This window comes from Eurytemora carolleeae, unplaced genomic scaffold (assembly GCF_000591075.1).
Source record: "Eurytemora carolleeae unplaced genomic scaffold, Eaff_2.0 scaffold244, whole genome shotgun sequence".
In the NCBI taxonomy this organism is placed as follows: domain Eukaryota; kingdom Metazoa; phylum Arthropoda; class Copepoda; order Calanoida; family Temoridae; genus Eurytemora; species Eurytemora carolleeae.
In genome coordinates, this window is record NW_019396165.1 from 102,939 (window position 1) to 130,616 (window position 27,678).

The window sequence follows — 27,678 nt, forward strand, 5'->3', positions numbered from 1 at the left end:
AGATACCACGGCTAATACCGCCTTAACCTGAATAAACTGAACACGGAGAGAAACAGAAACCTGAATAACTGAACACGGAGAGAAACAGAATCCTGAATAAACTAAACACTGAGAGAAACAGAAACCTGAATAAACTGAACACTGAGAGAACAGAAACCTGAATAAACTGAACACTGAGAGAAACAGAAACCTGAATAAACAGAACACTGAGAGAAACAGAAACCTGAATAAACAGAACATTGAGAGAAACAGAAACCTAAATAAACTGAACACGGAGAGAAACAGAAACCTGAATAAACTAAACACTGAGAGAAACAGAAACCTGAATAAACTGAACACGGAGAGAAACAGAAACCTGAATAAACTGATCACGGAGAGAAACAGAAACCTGAATAAACTGAACACTGAGAGAAACAGAAACCTGAATAAACAGAACACTGAGAGAACAGAAACTTGAATAAACTAAACACTGAGAGAAACAGAAACCTGAATAAACGGAACACGGAGAGAACAGAAACCTGAATAAACAGAACATTGAGAGAACAGAAACCTGAATAAACAGAACACTGAGAGAACAGAAACCTGAATAAACAGAACATTGAGAGAAACTGAAACCTGAATAAACTGAACACTGAGAGAAACAGAAACCTGAATAAACTGAAGACTGAGAGAAACAGAAACCTGAAATAACAGAACACTGAGCGAAAAAGAAACCTGAATAAACAGAACACTGAGAGAAACAGAAACCTGAATAAACCGAAGACTGAGAGAAACAGAAACCTGAATTAACAGAACACTGAGAGAAACAGAAACCTGAAAAACTAAACACTGAGAGAAACAGAAACCTGAATAACTAAACACGGAGAGAAACAGTAACCTGAATAACTAAACACGAAGAGAAACAGTAACCTGAATAACTAAACACGAAGAGAAACAGAAACCTGAATAAACTGAACACTGAGAGAAACAGAAACCTGAATAACTAAACACCGAGAGAAACAGAAACCTAAATAACTAAACACTGAGAGAAACAGATACCCGAATTAACAGAACACTGAGAGAAACAGAAACCTGAATAACGAAACACAGAGAGAAACAGAAACTTGAAGAACTAAACACTGAGAGAAACAGAAACCTGAATAAACTGAACACTGAGAGAAACAGAAACCTAAATATCAACAAAACACTAAGAGAAACAGAAACCTGAATAAACTGAAGACTGAGAGAAACAGAAACCTGAATAAACTAAACACTGAGAGAAACAGAAACCTGAATAAACTGAACACAGTCAGAAACAGAAACATGAATAAACTGAACACTGAGAGAAACAGAAACCTAAATAAACAGAACATTGAGAGAAAAATAAACTTGAATAAACTGAAGACTGAGAGAAACAGAAACCTGAATAAACTGAAGACTGAGAGAAACAGAAACCTGAATAAACAGAACATTGAGAGAACCAGAAATCTGAATTAATAGAACACAGATGGAAACAGAAACCTGAATAAACTGAACACAGTCAGAAACAGAAATATGAATATTAACTAAACAGTAAACACTAAGATTCGGATAAACTGAACTCTCACAGACTTTAAATAGAACTGACTGAACTGAATTGTTGAAATATGAATCAGCTGCGTGAGGTTCTTGTAAGAGTAAGTAAGGAACTGATTTGATGAAGTTGTGAACGGTTTTATTACTAGGAGGAGAGAGACTGCCTGAAAACCCGGGTTCATCACTCTGTGCAGTGTATGGTCTACCTAAACCCACGCCTAGTAACATGCCAGCATGCTGTAAAGTAGTAAAACTATTGCTAAAATCTCGAAATGTCAAGACCGGTATGAAAAGAGTGCCGGAAATATGAAAAGAATATTCACTCATTTTTTACACTCAAGGTGTGTTCCCTAAAACTTTTCAAATTCTTTTCGAAATCATTTAAGATTTAATCAACAAACTTTAAGTAAAATGTACAGTTTTAACCAGTTTAAAGTTGAATGAAAGTCGTCTTTATTATGTCTTTCAATTTTAGAAGCGTATTGTTGGATTTTTTTATTTGTAACGGTGTCAACTATGAAAATGGGTCCTATACAATTACATAAATATATATTACGCAGTCATAACTGTGGCCGGCAAATTATACAAAATTTCCGTATACAGAGCCCATGCTGGAGAAAAGAATTGAGTTATAGTCGCAAACTCTGATTTTCCAATCCCTATATCTTCGCAACCCACTGTCGTAGACCTTAGATATTTCAAACCATACATTTTTCTATATCAACTAATTTAAGTTTGAAAAATCCAAGTTTATACTATTAGGTTGCAAAGATATAATAATTAGAAAATTTTATGTTATGGCAATGACCAAACTCCGTTAAAAAAGAGATTTTCACTTTGTTTCATGTATAATTTTATGATAAAGAGAATATTCAATATTCCACGTTCCTTTAAAACTTTTTCACTCCTTTCAGCAGAAAACCGTTCTAAACAGTATATTTTTATACAAAATAGAATTATAGAAATGCTCCAAAAACATTTAATACGTGTTTACAAAATATGTCCTTGATTCATAGAAATAAAGTATAAAAAATGTGATTGTTGTACACTTCCTAATCTTTCATTTTTATATGTGGGTGTTGGATCCTAAGCCCCTGGTCTTTGACCCCCCCCCCCCCCCCCAACTCCTAATCTGAGTTTCCCCTTTCACCGTCATGTATTTTTTCAAGTCATAACATTCAAACGGCTAGGCTATGTTCTTGCCATTCTAAAAAAAAAAAAATTTTAGCAATAAAATTGTAAAGACATGTATATATGTTTTTATTTTCTGACAGTTTTGTAAATGTAAATAGTAAACGTTATTATTATCATCATTATTATTATAAAATTCAACCTTCAGGTACTTAAGTTTCACGAGTTTCATGTCGTAGTAAAGTCTTTCACTCTTGAGGGTAAGCCTATTATCTACTCTGAGCCCGCAATTTTCAAGCTGCGGCGCGGGTCGTACTTCCTTAAACCCAGCTTAGACTCAACTCTGACGACAGCTTGTGTCACGTGATTGACAGCTGCAAGATTTTCGGCTCGACTTAAGGAGTTAGGCCCAATGAAAATAAAACCGACCTTGGTTGGTTTTTGTGGAGAATAAGGCTCAATGTTGAGTATTGAAATGAATTGCCTCTAATGATATAAATTATCATGAACTAACATGAACTAGCATAAGCTGACATAAACTAACATTAACTAAAAAAGAATAAACAAAAAATAATATAAACTAACATAACCTAATATTTCCAAGGTAAAAGCATGTGCTTGTGTAAGGTTGATCTCTCTAAACTGAATCCTCTAAACAGAGAACTCTCTCTCCTAGTCCCTCTCTCTCTCTATTTATCAATGTAAACTAGGCTCTTTATTGTATAAACTTTAAATATTAAAGGGAGTGACCGGCAATGTATGGCAGTTGAACTGAGAATGCAGTTTTGTAAAGAAATTTTCTAGGATTCATTTGAGACATATCAGACGTTTTTACGGTAAATATATTTGTTCAGCAAGAGCGCTAATTCAATTTTAAAATCCTCCTTCAGTGTCCATTCTGGAGAGATGATTTGGAGAATCATTTTTTTTAACGACGAAAACTGTCACACAAATTCTAATGTAAACTATAATTGGATGTTTAGGAACATATTTCTAAATAGAAATTTGTCAATAAATCAATGTTAGAATCAATTAATTCCTTTTTATCATTACATTATTCTCATTCTTTACAAATTTGATCGCAGACTTCTTTAATTTATTCGAATGCTGTCTTTTCAATTAAAATTGAGAAAATTTCCAAAAAATGTTTGTGAACAATGAGACATTACAGAAACTAATAAAAGAATAAGATTATAGTTATTTTCGATGATAAAGAGTTAATTTTTATTTTCTCAATCTGTTCCTAATCAACTTATTAGTTTACTGTCGAATTTTTGTTACATTTTTCGTGGTCATCATTGAATACATTTTTATACCCCGATTTTTTAAGTCATCCCTCAAAAATGGACAATCTATGAGGATTTTAAAGATTGAATTTGTACTCTTTCTGAACAAATATGCACCGTAAAAACGTCTGATAGGTCTCAAATGAATCCTAAAAAAATTTACTGTACAATACTACATTCTCAGTTCAACTACCATACATTGCCGGTCACTCCCTTTAAATCATTTTCTGCATACCGATGTGATGTAGGACAGTGTTGGAATAATTCCGTTAAAAATATCAAATAGTTAAAAATTTTGAATTTACTTTATTTCCAAAAAATATCGTATACATTCGAAACTTAGGCGGATCCAAACTACAAAGAAAATTGTTATTTTTGATTTGTATTATCTCATGCGTTGTAGCTGAATAAAAATGAATAAATAAATAAATAAAATCATTTGCTCTTTGAGCACGCAACATTTTATACTTTTGCGCATACAATCCTTTTATACTTTGCGCACACAATCTCTTTAAACTTTGCGCATACAATCTTTTTATATTTTGCGCATAATATACGTAAATCCCTCACATTGTATACCCCCCAATGTTTCGAACCCTCTAAGGTATGCTGAACCACAATCTGTAAATGCCATCTTCTCATGCCTAAACACAAAATGAAAACAAAATATAAAAAAACTTTAAAAATTTGCAAAAATACAAACTGAGTAACAAGACTGTTAACGTTCTTTAGAAATTTTTACTGCGAACCCTTTAAACTTTTGTTTTAGTAAAAATGATATCCTTGTTTGCTTTTCTGAAAATTGATATTTTTTTGCGGGTTTTCCTTAAAATTAAGGACAAAAACTAAACAAAATTAGTCTTGTTTTGGCCATTTATTTACCTAACTACAGTTCCTAAAAGACTAAAATTTACCTAACAACAGTTCCTAAAAGACTATATTTTACCTAGCTACAGTTCCTAAAAGACTAAAATTTGCCTAACAATAGTTCCTAAAAGACTAAATTTTACCCAACAACAGTTTCTAAAAGTTTACCTAACAACAGGTCTAGCAAACTCCCACCTTCTCTCTCTAACCAACATCATCACATATTCATCAAACCTAAAATTCTTTCGATTTACGATGTTGTCAATATCTATAACAATTTAAAGGGACTGTACACGTTATTTTAAGTGAACCTCTGTTTGATGAGTGTCGTGTTTGATTCACAGCAGTATCACCCTTTAATATCAAAGACTGATCAAGTATGTTGGACGTATCTTAAGAAACTTTTGTAAGTGTACCTGATTTGCAAAGGGTTACCCACAAAGGATGAGACTGTGAAAACGACTGTTACAGACAGTGTTAAATCAGTGAAGTCGTCTCCGAAGTCTCATCCTTAGGGGTAACCCTGTATGTGAGAAATATTAATATCTAGTATCTAAAAGTCGCAAGAAACCAATATTTATATTTGATTTTTTTAAACATCAGCTCTGTTGAGTTCTCATGGGACGCTAGCGTACACTCCCGTTTTACGGCAATTCGAACACTTTATGAGAGATAAACACACCGAGTTCTCTGGACTCGATGATCAGGCAAAGGTTTAAAGGTGCCATTGTAAATTGAGTTTTGGCATCTTTAGATGGATGGTAAATTGAAATTACGCTTACAACAGTCCTTCAAGTTAAAAAAATATATTAAGCATCAAAAAAAGAATGAAAATTTACAGAGGGAAAAAATAATTTAAAGGGAGTGTTCGCGAAAAATGAAAGGGGGTATAGGCTTAATGCGATAACAAAGAGCTTTTGATTGCTACTAATATTACTTCTATCTGTTGCGTTTATAAGGAGAAAATTGTTAAAAACGGCTAATACCTAAGATCGTAGTGTCCATACAAATTCAGAAAGATGCAACATTCAACTCTGATCGTAAACAAATCAATTTAATTCCAAACAAATCATTCAGATATTACAAACAATTGTCATCAATTATTTTTCGACGCATTCGTATTTTTTAATATTTTGTATTTTTCATGATCTGAGAGTTACTTATGAAAACATTTATTCCTGTTTCGAGGATTTTTGATGATGAAGACGACATTTTGATATTTTCTAGGAATGTTCGAAAATCCAACGCCAGCGAAAATTATTTTAAAAAAACAAAATCAAAAATATTATGAAATATTAACTATATACGAATGCGTCGAAAAATAATCGATGACTACTGTTTGTAATAACTAAAGAGATATTCGGTAACTTTATTGAATAATAGCATGAAATGAGAAATAAAAGTAAAGTTTAAAAATATTGGCCCTTAATTGGGAGTATCTAAACGGTTGAAAATGAAATAACATTGATTATTAGTGTTGAAAGGAATGGAACAGTTGGAGCTTCATGATGGTCAGCTCGCAGGTGTCAGCATCTTGGAAGCAAAGGTTTCACATATAGGCGACGGTCCTGGAGGGTTTGCAGTCTGTAACATGTGTGGGGAGGAACGATTTGCCTCTCATACCACAGAACATGTGACTGCTTTGTGGATTTGGACATCTGGAGGCTTAGACATTAGCAGCATTTGTTGCTAGAGTAGACATTTGCGGCAGTATGAAGGAGTTAGTAGTTCCTAATCGGAGGTGTTCGCATTTCGACGTTCTAAAGCTAACTGAGTCTGACGCTGCTCTCCACGAGTAGAGGCGGTGAAGGGGGGGGGGAAGAACAGGAGGAGACGCATTTAGGAGCGGATATAGTTTGATGTATTGTGAATGTTGCGCGGTCAACTGCGCTGCACATTGGTAATCGTCTTCGTATTTTTCCTTGTAATTTGTTACAACCCTCTTTCATTTTTTGTGAACACTCCCTTTAAAGGGGAAGAAAATATTGATTGAAATTAAAACGTTTACCAGTAAAATGTTAAAAGTAGAAGATATTGCATGATAACTATACTATAACCTGGCATAGTGGTTATCATAGTGCTGATATCCTTCAGCAATATTCCAGGCAATAATTCCTCCAGGTTTAGTTATTCTAATCAGTTCTTGGAACCCTAGTGGAGATATCAAACCCTGCAAAAGAGTCGTGGTTAAAGATCTTAAACATTAATCAGGAGAAGATATTAAACTCTAAACCATGAGAAGATATTAAACCCTAAACCTGGAGCAGATATTAAATCTAAACCAGGAGAAGATATTAAACCCTAAACCAGGAGAAGATATTAACCCTAAACCAGGAGTAGATATTAAACCATAAACCAGGAGAATATATTAAACCCTAAACCAGGAAAAGATATTAAACCCTAAACCAGGAGTAGATATTAAACCCTAAAACAGGAGAATATAATAAACCCTAAACCAGGAGAATATATTAAATCCTAAACCAGAAGAAGATATTAAACCCTAAACCAGGATTAGATATTAAACCCTAAACCAGGAGAAGATTTTAAACCCTAAACCAAGAGAAGATATTAAACCCTAAGATATTAAACCATGATACTAAGCGGTTGAATAACCTGAAAAAAGCCTGCACAGCAGAGCAGTGCGTCATAGGTAGAATCTGGAATTGATGTCTGCTTCTCCGGGTCTATAAACTCACGAAACACTTTTCGGAAGATACCACGGCTAATACCGCCTTCAAGATATCCCTGACATGGATCCAGTCCGTCGATCTGAAATTCAAAAATTATTTCAGGATGTTCTAAATAAGACAGGACACCAAAAAAATATGTTAAAAAAAATTGTCCAGAACACACAGGGATCTAAGGAAGTCAGACTGCCGTGCTGGTACAACCATTTCTTGTACTGGCCCGACCTGTACTGTTGATGTGTACAGTACCTGTGTATAACCGGCCACCCTGCACTCCTCTGCCACCACTCCAGTCCCACAGGCGACATCAAGGATCTCAGCGTCCAGGGGTAAACCGAGCTGAAACAGGGTTTCAGCTCAAGTAAGTGTGGATAAACCTTAATTAGTCATGGAACCTTCGATGCTTTAGTTAAAAATAGTCCGGATCGAATAAGGAATTACAGAGTTTTTTTTTGCATTTTTGAGAATACGAAAATATTCTCCAACTCAATATGAGATAAAAAAAATGGATTAGATTTTACAGGGTGTCCTACAAAACATGACATTTAATAAATAGTTATTTTTAGTTAAACAAATCTTTTGCTTAATTATATTTTACTTTGAAATCAATTTTAATATAACATGACTCCCACATAATATTTTTATTGATCTTTGGTATCAAACAACTAAACAAATAATGGAAAAAGACATTCTAAACTATTCACCAACTGTCATGTTTCGTGAGACACCCTTTACCTCCGTTTTAAGTTATTATTCTAAAATTTTAGGTTGTTTATACCTTGATAAACTGCTGGGCTAAGCTTACAACTTCAAAAGGTTTAGGCTCATAGTAATTATCTGTTGATTCATCATCGGAATGTTTGAGATTAGAATTGGTAGGATCATCTTTCGGATAAATAACATCTTCTTCAGTTTCTAGTTTTGAAGAAGGTTCCTCTCTTGATTCAGGGTTGGAATATTCAGAAGATTCAAGCACAAGAGAACTCTCTCCAAACACAGGTTTTGAGGATTTTACATCAGATAGGTTATCAGCAGGATCATTTTCATCCTTAAATTCTCCAGGTTCAGGATGCAAGGTTGGATTTTCAATAGATTCATTATTTTCTGTCCCGGGTTCAGGTTGGGTTCGACTTAAACTTTTTTTTTCTGGTTCTTCTATATTCACGTCTGTATTCACTTCAACCTTTTCTTTAGGTTCTACCAGTAATTCAGGCATTATATTTCTTATTTTTATCTTTTTTTAGGTTTGAGATAAATTTTATGTCCTAAAATGAGGTATATAAGACCTGAATGAAACTCAAGCTTTCCGAACAATCCAAGCCACTGCCTGATTTAACATATGCCAGTATGTGTGTAGAAAAGAAAGCCTTTATATAATCTGGAAAATAGTGGACAATGGGGAATTTTTCTGTACAACTCTGTTGAAGACGACATTCAGAAAAAGTTAAACATGTGACAAATATCTTTTTGTCTTTCTGCTCTGTCCCGAAACTTATCAAAATTTTACTGTTTCGAATCGGAATCGAAGTATTGGACAATTCTTTATACAGAGTGTCCCAATAAACATGGGAATTCAGTGACGAATTCGATATCGTCTTTTTAAATAATTCATTGATTTAGTATAGTGATACCTACTGAGAAAGCTGTAATCTGTAGGTGCTTCGTCTGCTATGTTTACATTTTGTTTGTTTATGTTTTGACTGCATTCGGTTGTACATAGTAAAACAAGAAAATTGCAGTATACTAACAGAGTAAACTTGTCCGTATTCACTGTTCATCTTGCGGAGACATTACAGATACATCTTTACAGCCATAAAGTTCATAAAATAAACTCTAGCAGACATAATAATATTATGGCTTTCGAAATTAGGTCTTACAATGCTAATTCATAACAAAGACGATATCGAATTCGTCACTAAATTCCCATGTTTTTTGTAAAAAGTAATAGCCTCTGTTTGGGTGTTTGTTTGTTTGTACAGGGTGTCCTACGAAACATGACAGTTGGTGAATAGTTTAAAATGCCTTCTTCCATAATTAGATAAGTTGTGTGATATTAAAGAGAATGATGAAAAATATTGTATGCCAATTATATTCTTGTAAAATTGATTTCAAAGTAAAATATATTTGAGGAAAAGATGTTTTTAACGAAATAACATGCAAAAAAGTCTTTATAATATCCAATATAAAATATGGAAGAAGACATTCAAAACCATTCAACAACTGTCATGTTTCCTGTATGTCCAATCATAACTCATATAAACCTCTTAACCGATTTGCCACAAATTTTGATTGAGGAATTTCGAATGGAACCAAGTGAATTCTTAAGCTTGGTTAAAATTTTAAAAGTTTAGTGGTTTTACTGCTATTAAAAAAAAATTTCGCAACAAAAAGAGACAGATATTTTTCTCTAAAATGCTTCAAAATTAGGCATAATATTCGAAAATGTGCTCGGTCCCATTTCTGAAGATATTAATTGCGTATTTACCCACTAAAAGTCGATTTATTGTAATAAAAAGTTTACTAGTAGCTGTCTGCTGAACAATGTCCACAATTTACATCGTTAAAATATTTTGCTCTAAAATGCCATTTAAACTTCAAAATGTACTCGAAATGTACTCGAAATGTACTCGAAATGTACTCGAAATGTACTCGAAATATACTCGGTCCCTTATCCCAAGATTTTTTAAAATATTACAACATCTTTTTATGTAATTTATTTTGAAAAATCCTCAAAAATTTCCTTGAAAGGGCGCAATTTATTCTATTCATTTGTATGAATCGTCAAAATAAAATATAAGCACTTTTTTACACAATACAACGATGTTTAGTAAGCTAAAGTTTTTTTTGAGACATCCTGTAAATATTCTAATACATATTGTATCTCGTTTATTTTTATTGTTATTTCAATACAACCGTTCATGATCCAAGCAACTAAAAATCATAAATATATTATTCTAATAAAACTATATAAATTATTCCAAATCATGGAACTCTGAACTAATATCACATTGTTTTTATATTTACATTAAACACCTCCCCTCATCACATTAAACTGAAGGTTATTTTAAATTTTGTTTTTCAAGTTTCAACACAACTTCTTCCGTTGAAATAAGGGTTGAAATACTTCTTATTTATTTTGAGAGTATAAGTGTCATCATCATGATCAATTTGTAATTTTGTAAACTGATTTTAAAATCTTCTGTCATCACGACTGTCATGCACTCAATTTTACACGAACTCGGGTACAGATCTACGTTCCAACAAGTACATATCCCCCCCCGTACTATGTAGTTGTACAGGAAGTGCAATTCCAAACGTATTTGTTCCCCTGATCCAGGGCCTCCTCCAGGTTGATATTTGTACAGGGAATATGATGCCAGGTAGAGCAGGTTTCACAGCACACGGAGCTACAATCCGCCCCAACATGTTCATCACATACTCCACAGGGGATAAACCTAGATTATACAGGGTTAACCACAAAGGATGAGACTTAAAGACGACGTGAAACTGTTTAAATCTGACGATTCTAAGGTTAAATGAAGCCTTGAATATGCCATTTCTACGGCAATTGTTCCAAGAAACAAGTTTTCAGTTGCCAGGAATAATGAATATAAGTAAACAGGCAATATAAATTCTGTAGAATTGTCTCAACCTTTGTGGGTAACCCTGTAATTTATAAATCATTTTTCAATACCATAGATGTCGCCAATAGCAACGTTTACCAACGATAGTAGAAAAAATGAGAGGATTATTGGATTTGTACTTCGTTTGTATAAGAAATGTTTGTCTGATGTACAATTACCGCATATACAATAACCTATTCTGAATATTTCTTATTCAAATGGAGTACCGTCTGCAAAGCATGTGTAATCATATGGTAGGGCGAACCGCGTCAGAATTATATCTCCCTTCTATTCCTTACTCCCTGAACTGTTTACATGCAACTTGGATTAGAATAGCTGGAAAACTAGTTAATTCTTAAAAATAAACAACAATAAGTATAAAGTGATTACACAAGCCCCTGGCTCCTGAAACTTATTTGGCATATTTGTTTGTTTCAATAAAACTACTTACTGCAACTTTTTCTAACACTCGCTCCTTTAATATGCTATAGCTGTACAAAACCCTATCTCATAAACCTGGATGAATTTCTAGGCATCTGGAAGAATCTTTTCATACCTGGACGAATCTCTAGGTGGTGGAGGTATCCGGACAAGGTTTCCAGTTTTCCTAAAGGTTTTGGCTGCCCAGCTGTTTATCTCTTCTTCACTCCAGTTCAGCTCATATCGGAGATGTTGGAACCATATCTCCTGAATAAGATATTGTTTGTGATTTTTTCTCTTCTAAACTAGACCTCTGTTTCATATGTACATTTAAATGCTGAATACCCTTCCAGTTCAGGTATCCCTTTTATAACATTTTACTTAAAAGAAATGTGTTTCTCTAAAAACATCATTGTTTTCTTAAAAAAAATATTGACATTTTGAATATAAAAATAATTCCTTCTATCATCTTCTGCTTTAAAAGAAGTTTTTTATTCAAAATCTAGTCGCAAAACATGATCTCTGTATTTTATTAAGTCCATATCAAAACTAAATTGGGTTTTAGAGTTGAGGACTTTACCTGATACCACTGTGGAGCCTTCGGTATCTCATAGTTATAGGATACACGGATCTCTTCTCCAGGTAGTATATCCTTGATCGCAACCACAGACATGATCAATCCAAACCTAAACCACAGACATGATCAATCCAAACCTAAACCCCAGATATGATTAATCCGAACCTAAACCCCAGACATGATTAATCCGAACCTAAACCCCAGACATGATTAATCCAAACCTAAACAATAGCAATGAACAATCCAAACCTAAACCCCAGACATGATCAATCCAAACCTAAACAATAGCAATGAACAATCCAAACCTAAACAATAGCAATGAACAATCCAAACCTAAACAATAGCAATGAACAATCCAAACCTAAACCCCAGATATGATCAATCTAAACCTAGAACATAGACATGATCAATCCAAACCTAAATCACAAAAATAATCAACACAAATGTAAACCAAAAAAATAATCAATTTAATAGTTAAATGTTCAAATTTTAAAAATATTCATATGATTCTTACAATTTTTTACGAAGGATTTGAACCAAGCTTAACTTTCAACTTAAATATGTTTCAAGGAACAGCTTTGAATGATAAAATAAAATTTGCTGTTTTCCGAATCCAAAACATTTAACTACATTGAGAAAAACAACACTATGGAATAGGGAGACGTCATTTAAGCAATATTTTTAATGTTGTAAGCAAATAGATTTACTAGCGCCTTATAATCGCGTCACTATAGTTCAATGAGTCTGTTAAGAATGCACAATTGTTCTATATTTCATGTTCATTAGACTATTTGAAGTCAAACCTTGAGTCTAAAAGTCATTTTCCTAGATTGACGACATTATATAGCTTAAAAATTCCCCTTATGAACGTACAATCTCATATTAAAAGTTATAAAATATTTAAAGCTGATTTTTTTGGAAAATGTTAAAAAGTTTTAAAGCTTGATACCCCTTCAATATTTCCATTACTATAACCTGGGATTCCAGAGCTGATTAAAGCATGCGTTAGGAGTGAATGAATGACAGGTTTTGTGTGCTAATGTAGCTCTATAGTTTAGCAGAGATTCATCCCTCTTCCTTATATCCATATCTAGATCACGATCCACGGCTATCCTAATTTAAAATATGATCGCTATTTTCGTTAATTTCATTAAAAATTAATTGATAAATTAAATTCATACAGTTAAACCCAGAAATTTGGAAACATCGAAAGAATTTTTAAAAAGTCGTCTTCTAAACCTACTGATAATGGATGCTGTAGATAATTAGTTTTTTTTCAAATTGAATAATACTATGGAGCTCCTTAAAACTGTTGACGTATATTTCCTGGCTGTTTATTGATTTCTACAATTACTGAGATTAAGGAATAATAGTATAAAACCCATTGAAAAATTTCCAAGACGACTTTATATAGAATCTTTCGATGTCTCCGAAGTCCTGGGTTTAACTATATAAGAATCAACTGTTAATTAGAATAAGTGAACGACAAGAACAAGATTGAAGGATTCTATTAAGAAAGAAGATTGAAGGGTTCTAACAAGAAACAAGATTGAAGGATTCTAACATGAAACAAAATTAAAGGATTCTAATAAGGAACAAGATTAAAGGATTCTAACAAGAAACAAGATTAAAGGATTCTAATAAGAAACAAGATTAAAGGATTCTAACAAGAAACAAGATTAAAGGATTCTAACAAGAAACAAGATTAAAGGATTCTAACAAGAAACAAGATTAAAGGATTCTAATAAGAATAAAGATTAAAGGATTCTAACAAGAAACAAGATTAAAGGATTCTAATAAGAAACAAGATTAAAGGATTCTAACAAGAAACAAGATTGAAGGATTCTATTAAGAAAGAAGATTGAAGATTGAAGGATTCTAATAAGAAACAAGATTAAAGGATTCTAATAAGAAACAAGATTAGAGGATTCTAACCTGTAATCTGACCAAACAAAGTTTTCTCCCTTGACACCCCACAGATGTCGTTGACGTATTCCATTAAAGAGAGAACAGAGTTGACCTTCACGGAGACGAACCTTGGCGAAGAGACCTTCTCCGGCCCCAGGGACAAGAGAGTCCTTCACGTACACATACCTCTGCTCGTACGGATCCCTTAGCAGTGCAGTACATGTAAAAAATCGTATTCAAAGTGGGACCCACAAAACTGTGGAAAAGTAAGACGACATTTAAGTAATCTTGTGTGATACAGATTTTCTTATAAAGCAAATAATTTAGTAAGTAGGATGTAAATCAAGTAAAATAAGTCTGCCTATTAAATGTAAAAATAATTTTATCACGATAAAATATTATCTCAAAATACGCGCAATAATCATGGGTTACATCAATTTCCCCCAGGTCCCTCTTCAAAAACTGCGCATTGTCCCTTTAAATATTATATTTACCTAAGCATTGGATGTTTTGTGATTATATTTGAAGACGAGGGTTCGTAGGAATATGTTCTAGAACTGTTTAAGGTACGAACATCTGGGACAGGTACTCCGTACTCCTTACTTATTCCTGAATTAATGTCGTCTTCAATTTGTGTTTAATGTTAGAAAATCTGGGACAGGTATTCCTTACTTATACCTGAATTAGGTCGTCTTTAATTTGTTCATTTTTTTCTTTCTGCACTGCAATATGTGTATTTTGTGCATTAGATCGAACAAGTTCATATGGGGCATGTGTACAATCACGTACATTTTCTACATACAAACACATGTTTGCTGTGTGTAGTAATGTATACTGCATTTGCACTTTCCCCCGCGTCTTGAAAAGAAAAAGGTTAATTTTTAAAACTTTGAACATTTTCTGCTTGAACTCTTAACGTTTTAACCGACTTCAGACCAGGAGCATATAAAGGGGTGGCATTGGGGGGAGAGCAGTATTATTTTCGTTTTACTCTTAAAGGGAGTGACCGGCTATGTAAGGTAGTTGAACTGAGGACGCAGTGTTGTGGAAAACTTCTTTAGGATTCATTTGAGACATATTTCACTTTTTAAAAGTCTGTAAATCCTGAGTTTGAGCGCAAATTCGACGTTCAAAACTCCTGATTTGGGGGTGGATACGCTTTCAGAATTAGTTTTTTTAAAATTATTAATTAACGACGACAAAAAATGTAAAAATATTCTACAATAAACTACAGACGTCATGTTTAGGAACATTTTGAGAAAATAAAAATTAATCTTATCATCGAAAATAAGTAATCTTGTTCAATTATTAGTTTCTATTATCTCATTATTCTAGTTTCTCGTTATTCACAAAGATGTTCGCAGATTTTCTAATTGAAGAAATCTGCGAATAAATTCAAAGAAAATTAGAAATTCAATATAATAATGAACACGAAATAATCGATTTTAGCATTGATTTATTGACAAATTTCTTTAGTGAAATCTGTTCTTAGCCATCTAGTTAGATTACTGTATAGTTTTTACTTTATTTTTCGTTGTCGTTATTGAATAATTTAAAAAAAAATTAATTCTGAAAGCGTATCAACCCCCAAATCAGGAGTTTTGAACGTCGAATTTGCGCTCAAACTCAGGATTTACATATCTTTAAAAAGTGAAATATGTCTCAAATGAATCCTAAAGAAGTTTTCCACAACACTGCATACTCAGTTCAACTACCTTACATAGCCGGTCACTCCCTTTAAGAGCTTTAATTCCCATGGGCTAGCCATCACCTTGTTATACTGAAGGCAAAATGGACTTTAGACTAAATTCAGTTGACCCTTCAATCAGAAAATGGGAAGTCCCATGTCACAACGGTACCCTTACAACATTCATGTCATCAACAATTATAATTCTGAATCTAACGGTCGTTTTTTATTTTGAAATGAGTAAATATTCTAGAACTTCCCTCTTTACACAGGAACCACCATTGGAAATAAACAATTTTTAACACAAACTCATTCATCCTTGACTGATAAAGGTTTAAAGGGTGTCGTTGTTAATTGGACACACAAAACACCATTACTGGAGATTGATGAGGTTCACTTGAAATTACGGCTACAGACCCTTTAAGCTTTATTAGAAAATTTACTTTTATCTAACCTATTAACTTAACGAGTCTACCAGTCCTCATCCGTCCTTTCTCATAATCTCCTTGGATAATAGTTTTTATATCCGGATACAGGTAGAGACTTCCTTCTCCTTCCGGTTTATTCTCCAGGTCTATTTCTCCGACATTATATACATTACCTCGACCCCATCTCCAGTGTACTCCAACCTTCTCACCGTTATTAAACCTAATTTAAAAAAGTAAAAAATAGAAAAATAGATAAAAATTTTTTTAAAGAAAATTGATAAATGAATGATTGAAAAATCAAGAAGAAACTGGACTGTAAATCAATTTGAAAATGAAAAAATTAGTAAATAAGAAAATAGATTAATGAAGAAATCAAACAATTAAGGAATAAATGAATAAATGAATAAAAAATAAATGAATAAATGAATAAATGAATAAATGAATAAATTAATAAATGAATAAATGAATAAATGAATAAATGAATAAATGAATAAATGAATAAATGAATAAATGAATAAATGAATAAATAAATAAATGAATAAATGAATACCTGCCGAAGCACCAGAACTGTTTAGTAGGCCCGAACTCTCTATAGAATCCATGACGAACTCCATTCTTATAAAAAACCTCTCTAACCACATTATCCCTGAACCAACTTTGCTCAAACAAATGTAAAAACTTATTTTCTTTATCATCCAACTTTTTATTCTAAGAAGGTGGTAATGCTTCAATCATCCTAAAGTTTGTCCTTAAAATAAAGTGGAAAAGAACGACGAACTAATGAACATATTGTTTAATAATAAGGTTTAAGAAAACTTTGCAAAGGCACTCACTCAAACTTGTTGACAAAAAAACTTAATATTAACAGTTAAAACGGCAAAGGTCGTCATCCAATTCCACTTTATTCTGGAGACCACTGTATGATTACCTGTCACATAAACTAATAGTCTCTTGAACGAATCCCTGGAGCTGATTATCCTTAAACCGTCCCATGAAACTATCCCCATTTTTCAAGACAAGGCTCGCCATCCCCTCTCTTGAACCGTGCTCAAGGTCCCCCCAGTAGTAATCTCCGTTCTCGTAATAGATCTCCGCCTCCCCATGGAACCTGTTCTCCTCGTCCCTGGTCCCGGAGACGAACCTGATCTTGGGTTCCGGCTCCGGGTTCCTCGTACACCTCGGCAACAGCTTCTCATATTTGACCTGGAGTTATTCAATTCTAGAATTCGTTGTTATTGCATCATTATATTATATACAGGTTGCAATCAAGGAGTATGAAATAGAAGGGAGATATAACTGACGCAGTCCGCCCTTCTATATGATTATACAATATACATTCTGTGCAGAATAGGTTATTGTATAAGCGGTAATTCTTACCAGACAAATATGTCTTATTTGAATGAAGTACCGTCTGCAAAGCATGTAAAATCATATGGTAGGTCAGGCCGCGTCAGTTATATCTCCCTTTTTATATACTCCTTGGTTGCGATGTATGTAAGTGCGTCATTAGTAAGTCTTTCGTAACAGTGCGTCCATATTGTGCGTCAACCTTATTTATTCGTTCGGATAAGTGCGTTCTCACAAGTACGCGCACAAGTGCTTGAAAGAAACAAAATGTGAAGCAGAAGTTGGTTTTAAAAAACATTTCTTCTTTTTGCTGGTGACACAAAAATCTTAAAACATTATCAAACTAAAGTTATTTCATTCCTATGTTGCACTTTTGCAGATAAAACAATAATAGATGGGGTTGAGAAACAGACAATAAATACTAACTGCGAAAGAAACTGTCGAAATAATCTTAAGTGAACCTTTATTCTAAATGAAACCCCAGTTTAAATTATGTCGAACCTGTTAAAGCTACAATGATAAATTGGATTTATTTTGCACAAAAATAGGATTTATTTTGATTTTTCCATGTTTTTCTTGAGAGACTGCNATAGTGGAATCAATATCTAAAAATTTCGTGTATAATGTTTAACTTGTTATTAATATGTTAAAATTTCTTGATAGAAAAACATATGGAATAATAAAATGGTTAGTTCTTGGATATTCAGAAAAAAAATTAAAATGTCCCCCCCTCGTCCCATTGAAAAAATGAAAGTTTTGAAAGGAGGAAACATAATACAAAAATCGACGGTAAGACTTTTATTTTCATGTGAAATATCTGCCAAGAGAATTTGATAGAAACCGTCCATCGTGGCCCCAATAAAAGGCTCTCCCTAATATTTCTAAACTAATCTGCAAAAGATAAACTTTTCTACTTCATTTTTGAACTCCTCTACGGAAACATCGGATAGAAATAGAGGAATTGAGTCTGAGCTATACATCCTTGAGTATACTGTTGGACGGGTTTGAACTTGGAGATACTATTTATTTAGTTCCTGATCTCCCCCTCCCCTCTCCCTCTCCCTCTCCCTCCCCTTCCTAACCTGTAGATCCTTGATTATACTGTTGGTCGGGTTTGATATACTATTTATCCAGTTTCTGAGCTCCCTCTCCATCCTCTCCTCCTCTGGACTGAAGGGAACCAGCTCCTTCTCACTGTATGGATCATCAACCTCTGCAAGTTTAGAGGCGTTTTTGATGTTGTCTTATTAACAATGTTTCATCGAAAGAACTCTTTAAACTTAGAAGCGAAGCCAAGTTTGTCTGGAATATAAGCAGAGTTTTGTAAATTTCAAAATTTAAATAATCAGATAAAGAATAGAGGGGACAATGCACGAGTTTTAAATGAAACCCTTTAAATAAACGTTCTTCTAAAAACACGATGAGAACTTATTACATTTGATTTATCTTTGAATGAATCAAATTTTAGGCCGAACAAAATTTGCTCCTTTTAATCATCTTCGTTGAGCTAAATTTATTCTACCTGGAAAGTATGAGCTTCTACCTGGAAAGTATGAACTCCTACCTGGAAAGTATGAACTCCTACCTGGAATGTATGAACTCCTACCTGGAAAGTATGAGCTTCTACCTGGAAAGTATGAGCTTCTACCTGGAAAGTATGAACTCCTACCTGGAAAGTATGAACTCCTTCCTGGAAAGTATGAGCTTCTATCTGGAAAGTATGAGCTTCTACCTGGAAAGTATGAACTCATACCTGGAAAGTATGGACTCCTACCTGAAAAGTCTGACCACCTACCTGAAAAGTATGACCACCTACCTGAAAAGTATGACCACCTACCTTGAAAGTATGAACTCCTACTTGGAAAGTATTACCACCTACCTGGAAAGTACCACTTATACCTGGAAAGTATGACCATTTATACCTGGAAAGTATGAAGTGAGGAAAACTTCAGGAACTGTTGCAGGTTTGACTCTCTTCTTCTCCGCCAACCCAACTCCTGAATCACAACTTGAATCCTCGGATTCAGTAGCATCAGTGTACTCATAATCAGATGAATCACAATCTGAATCCGAGTTATCTATCTTATCATTACTGTCTTCAACTGTATCCTGTAGTATGGACGGAAGATCTACTAAAAGCTCGATTTCTGCCATTTTCTCCTGGCTTATATTCTCCTGTTCCTCCAGTGTTAACACTTCAGGTTTCCGAGCTGAAACATAATTGTTTAACTCCGACAGTTCCTTCTCCTCAGATTTAATCTGAACAGTTTCAAGCTGTTGTGTGGTGTCTCGGTCAAATATCTGAATATGCTCTACGGTCTGCTGAATCACTGTACATACACAGGACAAAGAACTGAGATGAAAAGCTGTTGATGGATTAACTGGATACAGAGCAGGGTTAGGATATGTACTAAGGTATCCCGTAGACTCACTAAGCAAGCAAGGTTTTACATTTTTTAAATCGAATTACAGAGACAAAAAATATGGGAGAAAATCCATTGTATTCTGAACCAAAAAGACTCCCAAAAAATTTAAGAAATTTTAATTACAATAATTGTTTCAAAAGGTTTTTTATACAATTATTTTTTCTCATTCATTTGTAAAAATAATTATAAACGCTTGCCTAAGAATTGGAGAGATATAAAGTATCTGATCGCTTGCTTTAAGATAAGTTAGTTGATACTGTTTACAAGGTTTCTCTGGTTTATTATCCTTCTCAGGTTGGGGTTCTGATAAATGAGGTACCCTGAGAAAGTTAGGTTCCTCGGACGGTTTTATGTGCTCCGAGATTGCCGGAGGTTGGAGAGGTTTTATCCGAACTGACTGTGTATTGTGTGAGCAAGGAGCGGTTTGAAAAAATATCCTGCTTTCACATTTATCCGAACTATCCAAGTTCGTTTTGTCTCCCATGGGCAGGATGTTTTTGCGCGAGAAATAATTCTCCGTGTAGGTTTCAGAATCCGGAGAGTTTGTAACCTCGACATTCTGCTTCTTTGTACAATCTCATATTTATCTGGGGGTATACAGTATACGGTACTTATACAGGGATATCCGCTATATCATTCTTTATAAAATAAAGGATACTAGGAAACTAATATGCTAGGATAATACCAGAAAACAAGGATACCAGGATCCTGGGACACTGTTTATTCTCGGATAACACCAGGATGTTAGGATACTACAAAACAAGGATACCAGGTTGCTAGGATTATTGGATACTTACAGAAAACTAGGATATATAGGATAAAAGGACTATAGGACGGCCAGGATACTCGGATGCTAGAATAGGAAGCTAGGATGCCATGGAATACTAGGACACTAGGATACTAGGATGCTAGAATACTAGGATACTAGAATACTAGAACTTTAATAAGGATAATAGGCTATAAATACTACAAGATACCTGGACGCTAAGTATGCTAAAAATACTAGGATACCATGATACATCGACCGATTGACTATGGTATTAGAACGCTCAATTAAATATTAGGCCTACTAGGATACTATATGAGACTAGGATACTAGGATATTAGGATACTATCATTTGTTGAGAAGTTTACATCCGACTTTAGAATTTTACGATATTTTGAATAACCCAAGAATCTCTTTGAAATGTAAACATAAAATGCAAAATGTTTCCTATCTTAAAACACCATAAATCTTGAAAGAGGAGTCAGTTAAGTATTCCGTAGACTGAAAGTCCAACCTTACACATCAATACAGCAAGGGGTTCTTTGAGATCTACACCTTGTATGAGTCTAGATTTCGTTTTATAGCTCTTCTTCGCTGTAGGAGCAGGTTCCACTCTAGCTCCTCTAGCTCCGATCTACTGGTTTGCTGAACCACGAAGCTCTGGGGGTTTATTCTCCATGTGGTTCCAATCCCAGGCCTTCTTTCCCGTCTGTCGTGCTGTCCTGAAACGTTTTATTGTCATTTTACACGTTTCATTTGCATTAAACATTTAGCAAACAAAAACATAAGGGTTAACTGTTAAACATGTTGTTAAAAATAAAACTTAAAATAATGAAAACCGTTCAAAATTCTGTAATTCTTTTTTCAGATTCTAAATTTCTAGTTCTGGGTTACCAAACATCATGTTTATTTATTGTTTTTTGTTTTGTTTACAAACATTCTGTGGGAATTCAACTCTTTATTTTTGTTTTTCCTATCTGTGTTGTATTTATTTTTTGCTGCTTTAAAGAGCTGAGAGAATAAAGATAATATTTGTTGTGAAGTTGATTGACCTGACGGATGTTTTGTAGATTCTCGTAGCTCCGCCCGATCCTCAATCCGTTTGCCCGCCCCCGGCTCCGCCCTTGACCTCTGCTGACCGGCGGCTGTACTCCTACAAAGCACACAATACAATAAACATATGTTTTCAGCAGAACTGTAGACAGGAGTAAAGTCAAGATAAAAAATATTTCAGTTCTTGACAAAAACATAATTTTTCAACCCCTAAATCTTTGCAACCCGACTTCATAGACATTTCAAACTATGAATTATATTAGATCAAAGCGTGTAAACTCGAAATATCAAAGATTTAAACCATCAAATTGCAAAAGACATAAAAATTAACAAATTTTTATTTGTTGCAAGAACTCAGTTCCTTTGCATAAAATCGGTAGGTTTATTACAAATATAATTGTCTATAAAAGGAGCTGTAGACGTAACTTCCAGTGGGTTTCTGGCTAAAGTGTCAAGTACGATTCACAATGCTACCCTCAAAAGTTTGGGCTGAACACGAATGCACTATATATCAATATTTATCTCTTTAAAAATTTATTATTGCAATTTGTGCATTCTCTACAAATACACTGCGTATTTCTGCTTCAAAAAAAATGGAAGAGATTGTCGAAATTAAACAGTTTTCAAGAAAACGATGATATCTTCCACATTTATTATTAGATAAATGTTTACAGGGTACTGTTGTAAATCAGACAAAACTTTGGAGGGTACTGTTGTAAATCAGACAAACGCCTCTTTAATTGATAGATTACTTTATATTGTTTGAATCTAGAAAGTGAAAATGGAAATCTGGAAATGGAAAATGTTTGTTTTCAGTTTTCCTGATATTAGTATAAATGCTTTCCTTCTGCATTGTGTAAGTACACACAACTGCGTGAACATTAGATAAACAAAAATACTTACCCGAGCACAATGTTCTGCTAAAAAATTTTAAAAAAAGAACTGAAATTGACAAAAGAATTTAAAAAAATTTGGTGAACAAACAAAATTGTAGATTATCCAGAAAAAATGAACATTTTTGTGCTCGGTTTGTGTTAGGGCAGTAAATTTGCGGAAATATCCAAAAAAGACAAGGTCATATTGTATCCAGTATGCTGAGAACACTGCCCCCCCCCTTTCCTTCCCTCCCCCCCTTTCTTGTTAAAATGTCCAGACTGATGTATTTTTTACCGACAAAGGTTCAGATTTAAGCAAACAGGGAGGCTCAGATTATATTCTTAACAGAGAGACTCAGATTATATTGTAAACAGGGACTCAGATTATATTGTAAACAGGGAGACTCAGATTATATTGTAAACAGAGAGACTCAGATTATATTGTAAACAGGGACTCAGATTATATTGTAAAATCGTTCTCTAGGAAATTACCGAACGCTGCAGCCACAAATTAACCCGACCCTTTTAACGTAGAAGAAATATATCTCTTTTTGAATAAAGACATTTTAGTTAAAAAAGTGCATTTTTACTTTAAAAAAAAGTTAAGTATGAAAGGGGGGGAGACTTATCGTTTTACAGAAAATCACAATAAATTCTAATAATTTACCATATTACATTATGCTTTTATTTCGGAAACGGTGTTGAGGAGTTTTTAAGTTATTTACAAAAAAGTCGCTTTTTTATTCAACTTTTAAATACGGAATTTTATTTGAGTTTTGAATGTTTAAAAAAATAATTTCCTGCAATCTATGCAAGCATTACAATTTAGTTGTTCAACAATTTGTACTTTTTTTTGTAATTCAAAATCCAGGGGGAGACAGTCAAATGAAGAGAAAGCTTTAATTTTAATGACGTTCGTGAAATATTCTAATTTCACATTAGTTTTAGACCTAGACCCACACTTTCAAGGGACTGTAAGCGTAATTTCTAGCTACCTTCCTTCCCATGATGGCAATGGACGATTAACAACGGTACCCTTGAAAAGTTTGACTGATCAAGCATTAATGAGATATCAATGTTTTTGTTTCCATAAACTGTTTATTTTCATTTGCAGTTTCTCTGCGTAAGTGACTTTCTTGTTTTTGAGAAGCAACCTCACAGAAATCCACGCGTGACGGAATCTTCTACATTTTTGATCAGACTAAGGTTTTATAGGTACCGTTGCAAATCAGACATTGTCATCTTTGCATGGAGGGTCACTTGAAATTACGCTCTCAGTCCCTTTAACTACTGTACTTTAGTGTTGTGTTTGTCAGTAAAAAGTATTATTTGCCCGGTTGCTATATTTTACAGGGTGTCCCAAAAAACATGGGAATTCAGTGACGAATTGGATATCGTCTTTGCTATGAATTAGCATTGTATACCTAATTTCAAAAGCCATAATATTATTATGTCTGCTAGATTTTATTTTATGAAAAGGGTAAAAGACTGTAAAGATCTCTATAATGTCTCCGCAAGATGAACAGTGAAGACGGACAAGTTTACTCTGTTTGTATACTGCAATTTTCTTGTTTTACTAAGTATACAACGGTATTCATTCAAAACATAAACAAACAAAATGTAAACATAGCAGACGAAACTCTTACAGATTACGGCTTTCTCAGTAGGTATCACTATACTAAATCAAAGAATTATCTAAAAAGACGATATCGAATTCGTCACTGATTTCCCATGTTTATTGGGACACCCTGTAGAATGAATTTTATGGTTCGGATAAAAGTATTCTGTTGCGGGCTCGACACTGAACAAAACAGTTGGAATTTGTTTTGAAAGTTGAAATTCATTTTATGAGACAAACACAGGAATTTTAAAATTCCTCTCCTAGTAAGTTGATCTCCCACGGGGTTCAAACATAAATATGTAATATTAGGACCTAATATAGACCCTATAGATACATTTGGCGGAAAGTGTTTGCATTATAAACTTAGTTTATTCATATCAGAGAAAATTCTTGAGTAAAATTAAGAGTTTTTACCTAAATTTATTTACATGTTCAGACTTTTCCTGTTCTCTCCAATCCGTCGTGTTTCCTTCAAACCTACTCCGACTCCTTCAAAATTATTTTTTAGCTCTTCATGTTCTTCTCAGTGACACAGTTTCCAAGATTTTAAATCATTCCCATCTCTATCAAACCCATTCAGTTTTTTTTAAGGTATCTGCAATCCTTCTCATTTCCTCCCAACCTTCATATATTCTTAGATTATCCATCCTTCTTATTTCCTCCCAACTTTCTCATCTCTATATAAATTTGGCTTGTCTGTCTGTTTGTTTGTTTGTTTGTCTGTTTGTATCCAATAAACGTCAAAACGGCTGAACCGATCGGGCCCAAATTTTTTGTGGAACATCACGTGACCACAGGGAAGGTTTATGAATGATAAAAATTTAAAAAATGTGTTTTAAAGATTTTTAATTTTGTAAAAAAAATTAAATTCTTAAAAAACCGCGAATTTTTTTTTTAAATCCGCAAAATTTTTTTCTTCTTTGTTTTAAATGTAAACAAAAAAAACCTGTTCACAATTTAAATAGATGGGCGCGAAGCGCCATAAAAGCCTAGTATTCTTAGATTATCTATCCTTCTCATTTCCTCCCAACCTTCTCATATTCTTAGATTATCCATCCTTCTCTTTTCCTCCCAACCTTCAAATATTCTTAGATTATCCATCCTTCTCATTTCCTCCCAACCGTCATATATTCTTAGATTATCTATTCTTCTCATATTCACCCAACCTTCTCATATTCTTATATTATCCATCCTTCACATTTCCTCCCAACCTTCATATATTCTTAGATTATCTATTCTTCTCATATTCACCCAACCTTCTCATATTCTTATATTATCCATCCTTCACATTTCCTCCCAACCTTCATATATTCTTAGATTATCTATTCTTCTCATATTCACCCAACCTTCTCATATTCTTAAATTTTTTAATGGAGGGTCATTTTACATTATGTTTCAATTCTCCTACCTCAGCTGATTTTCTAAAACTCTCATCTCGATACAAGCACTCTCATATTTATTTAAAGCTTCCCGCATCTAGATTTAACTCTAATTAATAAACATTTCTTGTGATGAAACCCTTAACATGAAACTATTCTGTTAATACAGCCCCCCCCCTCCCCTCCTACGGGCCACAAGGCATAATTCATTCGTGTCAAAATTTCCCAAGTCTCGTGATGAATAAATATATTTAATCAATTTAAAGATTTTTTCCAGACACACATCCCCAGCTTAGAGTTTAATTCAGGCTGCTTTTATCTAACTTTTGATTTTAAGATAAAAATATTTCAATCATCTTTAAAAAGAATAATTTGTTTTGAAGTTTCGATTTCAATACTGCGAACCCAATCCCTGTTCATCAAATACGTTCTCTTCATTAATTAATTTAATTCCTGAGTATCCCGAATACATCCTTCAAGCATGGATTTACGGTCTGCTCTTTTCTAAACAAAATATCAGTTAACATGGTTAATTAGTTTTAAGTTAATTAAATTAGCATCTATATATATCTATATAATAAAACAAGACATTCGTATATATATATGTTGCGTATAGCCGGCCAAACGGCTTGACCGATTGGGCTGACATTTTTTGTGGACACTCATGGGTAGCCTGGGGGTGTCATAGGCAAAAAAAATATATAAAGTAGTAATCTATATTTGTCAGTCTGTCTACTTTTTTGGATGCCCGATCATAACCCAAGAACCCCTCGATCGATTTGTTTGTTGATCTCAGAAGAACCAGGGGAATGTTCTTTGCCTGGTTTAACAACTCTAGGATGAGTGGGCTGACGTTATACCTGGAATTAGAAGTTTCAGGTGAAGTAAGAGTAAAGAGTATACCTGGAGTAAGGTTTCCAGAATAAGTAGTACTGAAGAGAATACCTAGCGCAAGGAGTTCCAGGTTAAGTAGGACTAAAGAGTATCCCTGGAGCAAGGAGTTTCAGGGGAAGAAGGAGCAAACAATTTACCTGGCACAAGGAATTTCAGGATAAGCAGGACTGCAAAATATACCTGGAGCAAAGAGTTCCAGGATGAGTAGGACTTTACCTGGAGCAAAGAGTTCCAGGACTGATCTTGACTGACACTTTTATTCTCCTCTCGCTCTCTTTTACGGATAAACATTTTATCTATTAGAACTTAAAAACTATTTATTTAATTCGACAGTACGAAAGGGACATCATTTTTGTTATAATTTATTTTGACAAACTATATTTTTACAGAGACGGATACAGGGGTACACAGGATAAATGGGTACACAGGATACAGGGATACAGGGATACTTAGACACACAGAAACACGGCTACAAGATGTTTACCGTGTAAAGATTTCACAGGAATCCAGGATTCGTTTATATACAGGCGCGTACACAGGATTTTAGGCAGGGGGGGGCAAGATTTCGCGCGAAAAAAATTTTTTTGCCCCCCCCTGGCTGTTTTTTGCCCCCCCCCTGGAATTGTTTTGTTCAAAAAGTCAATTAACACCATAAAAATACACCAAAAAGACTACATTTTTGGGTGTTACTAACCTTATAGAGTCTAAAATTTATTCTAAAATTTATTCCTTTGCTCGAAAAACTAACTTTAACTTTTTAACTTAATAAATTTATAAATTTATCACTTAACTCCATCACAGCTAACTAAATCAATAATCACAGCATCATTGCATAAAGGGGAACTTGAAATTACACTTATTATCTCTTTATGAAAATAAAGGAATTGAGTCTTTGCCACAAACTCTGATTTTCTAATCACTATATCTTTGGAACCAAATGTTGGAGACATAGATAAATAAATAAACATAAATAGCTTATGTACGCAAAATCACCAAGAATTTTACAGTCCGCGAACTCCTACTTCTAGGGGTCAAAGTATACTTTAATGATAAGTGGGGTGGTTTGGTGTTTTTATTATTAAACCACTCAGGAGTGAATTTTATTTTGAGAATATCAAATTATGGGGAGGGGGGTCAAGAGTAAAGAAC

The 27,678-nt window shown here is 33.9% G+C and overlaps 2 protein-coding genes across 4 annotated transcripts; both read right to left on the reverse strand.

The window, feature by feature from the left end:
* Positions 1 to 4,257: 4,257 nt before the first annotated feature.
* LOC111696929 (uncharacterized) lies at positions 4,258 to 8,871 on the reverse strand. The gene is made up of 6 exons (XM_023466726.1): positions 8,304 to 8,871; positions 7,775 to 7,864; positions 7,452 to 7,607; positions 6,896 to 7,008; positions 5,007 to 5,072; positions 4,258 to 4,615 (listed from the first exon to the last, which is right to left on the reverse strand). The coding sequence occupies exons 1-6, from the start codon at positions 8,739 to 8,741 to the stop codon at positions 4,507 to 4,509; spliced, it is 972 nt and encodes a 323-aa protein (XP_023322494.1). The 5' UTR covers positions 8,742 to 8,871; the 3' UTR covers positions 4,258 to 4,506.
* A 1,534-nt stretch (positions 8,872 to 10,405) lies between these two features.
* On the reverse strand, positions 10,406 to 26,849 carry LOC111696942 (uncharacterized). 3 transcript variants are annotated; one of them, XM_023466755.1, is made up of 18 exons: positions 26,746 to 26,849; positions 26,089 to 26,139; positions 25,665 to 25,732; positions 24,671 to 24,745; positions 21,760 to 21,860; positions 21,263 to 21,429; positions 20,139 to 20,503; positions 19,438 to 19,946; positions 18,598 to 18,728; positions 17,097 to 17,371; positions 16,719 to 16,814; positions 16,195 to 16,388; positions 14,548 to 14,662; positions 14,081 to 14,257; positions 13,121 to 13,258; positions 12,149 to 12,254; positions 11,705 to 11,835; positions 10,406 to 10,980 (listed from the first exon to the last, which is right to left on the reverse strand). In XM_023466755.1, exons 1-18 carry the CDS (start codon positions 26,818 to 26,820, stop codon positions 10,809 to 10,811), a joined length of 2,946 nt encoding a protein of 981 aa, XP_023322523.1. In that variant the 5' UTR covers positions 26,821 to 26,849; the 3' UTR covers positions 10,406 to 10,808. The 3 variants fall into 3 exon arrangements, with proteins under 3 accessions (XP_023322523.1, XP_023322522.1, XP_023322524.1); XM_023466754.1 differs by having other exon boundaries at positions 20,139 to 20,506; XM_023466756.1 differs by lacking the exons at positions 10,406 to 10,980; positions 11,705 to 11,835; positions 12,149 to 12,254 and adding an exon at positions 12,520 to 12,562 and having other exon boundaries at positions 20,139 to 20,506.
* Positions 26,850 to 27,678: the final 829 nt, after the last annotated feature.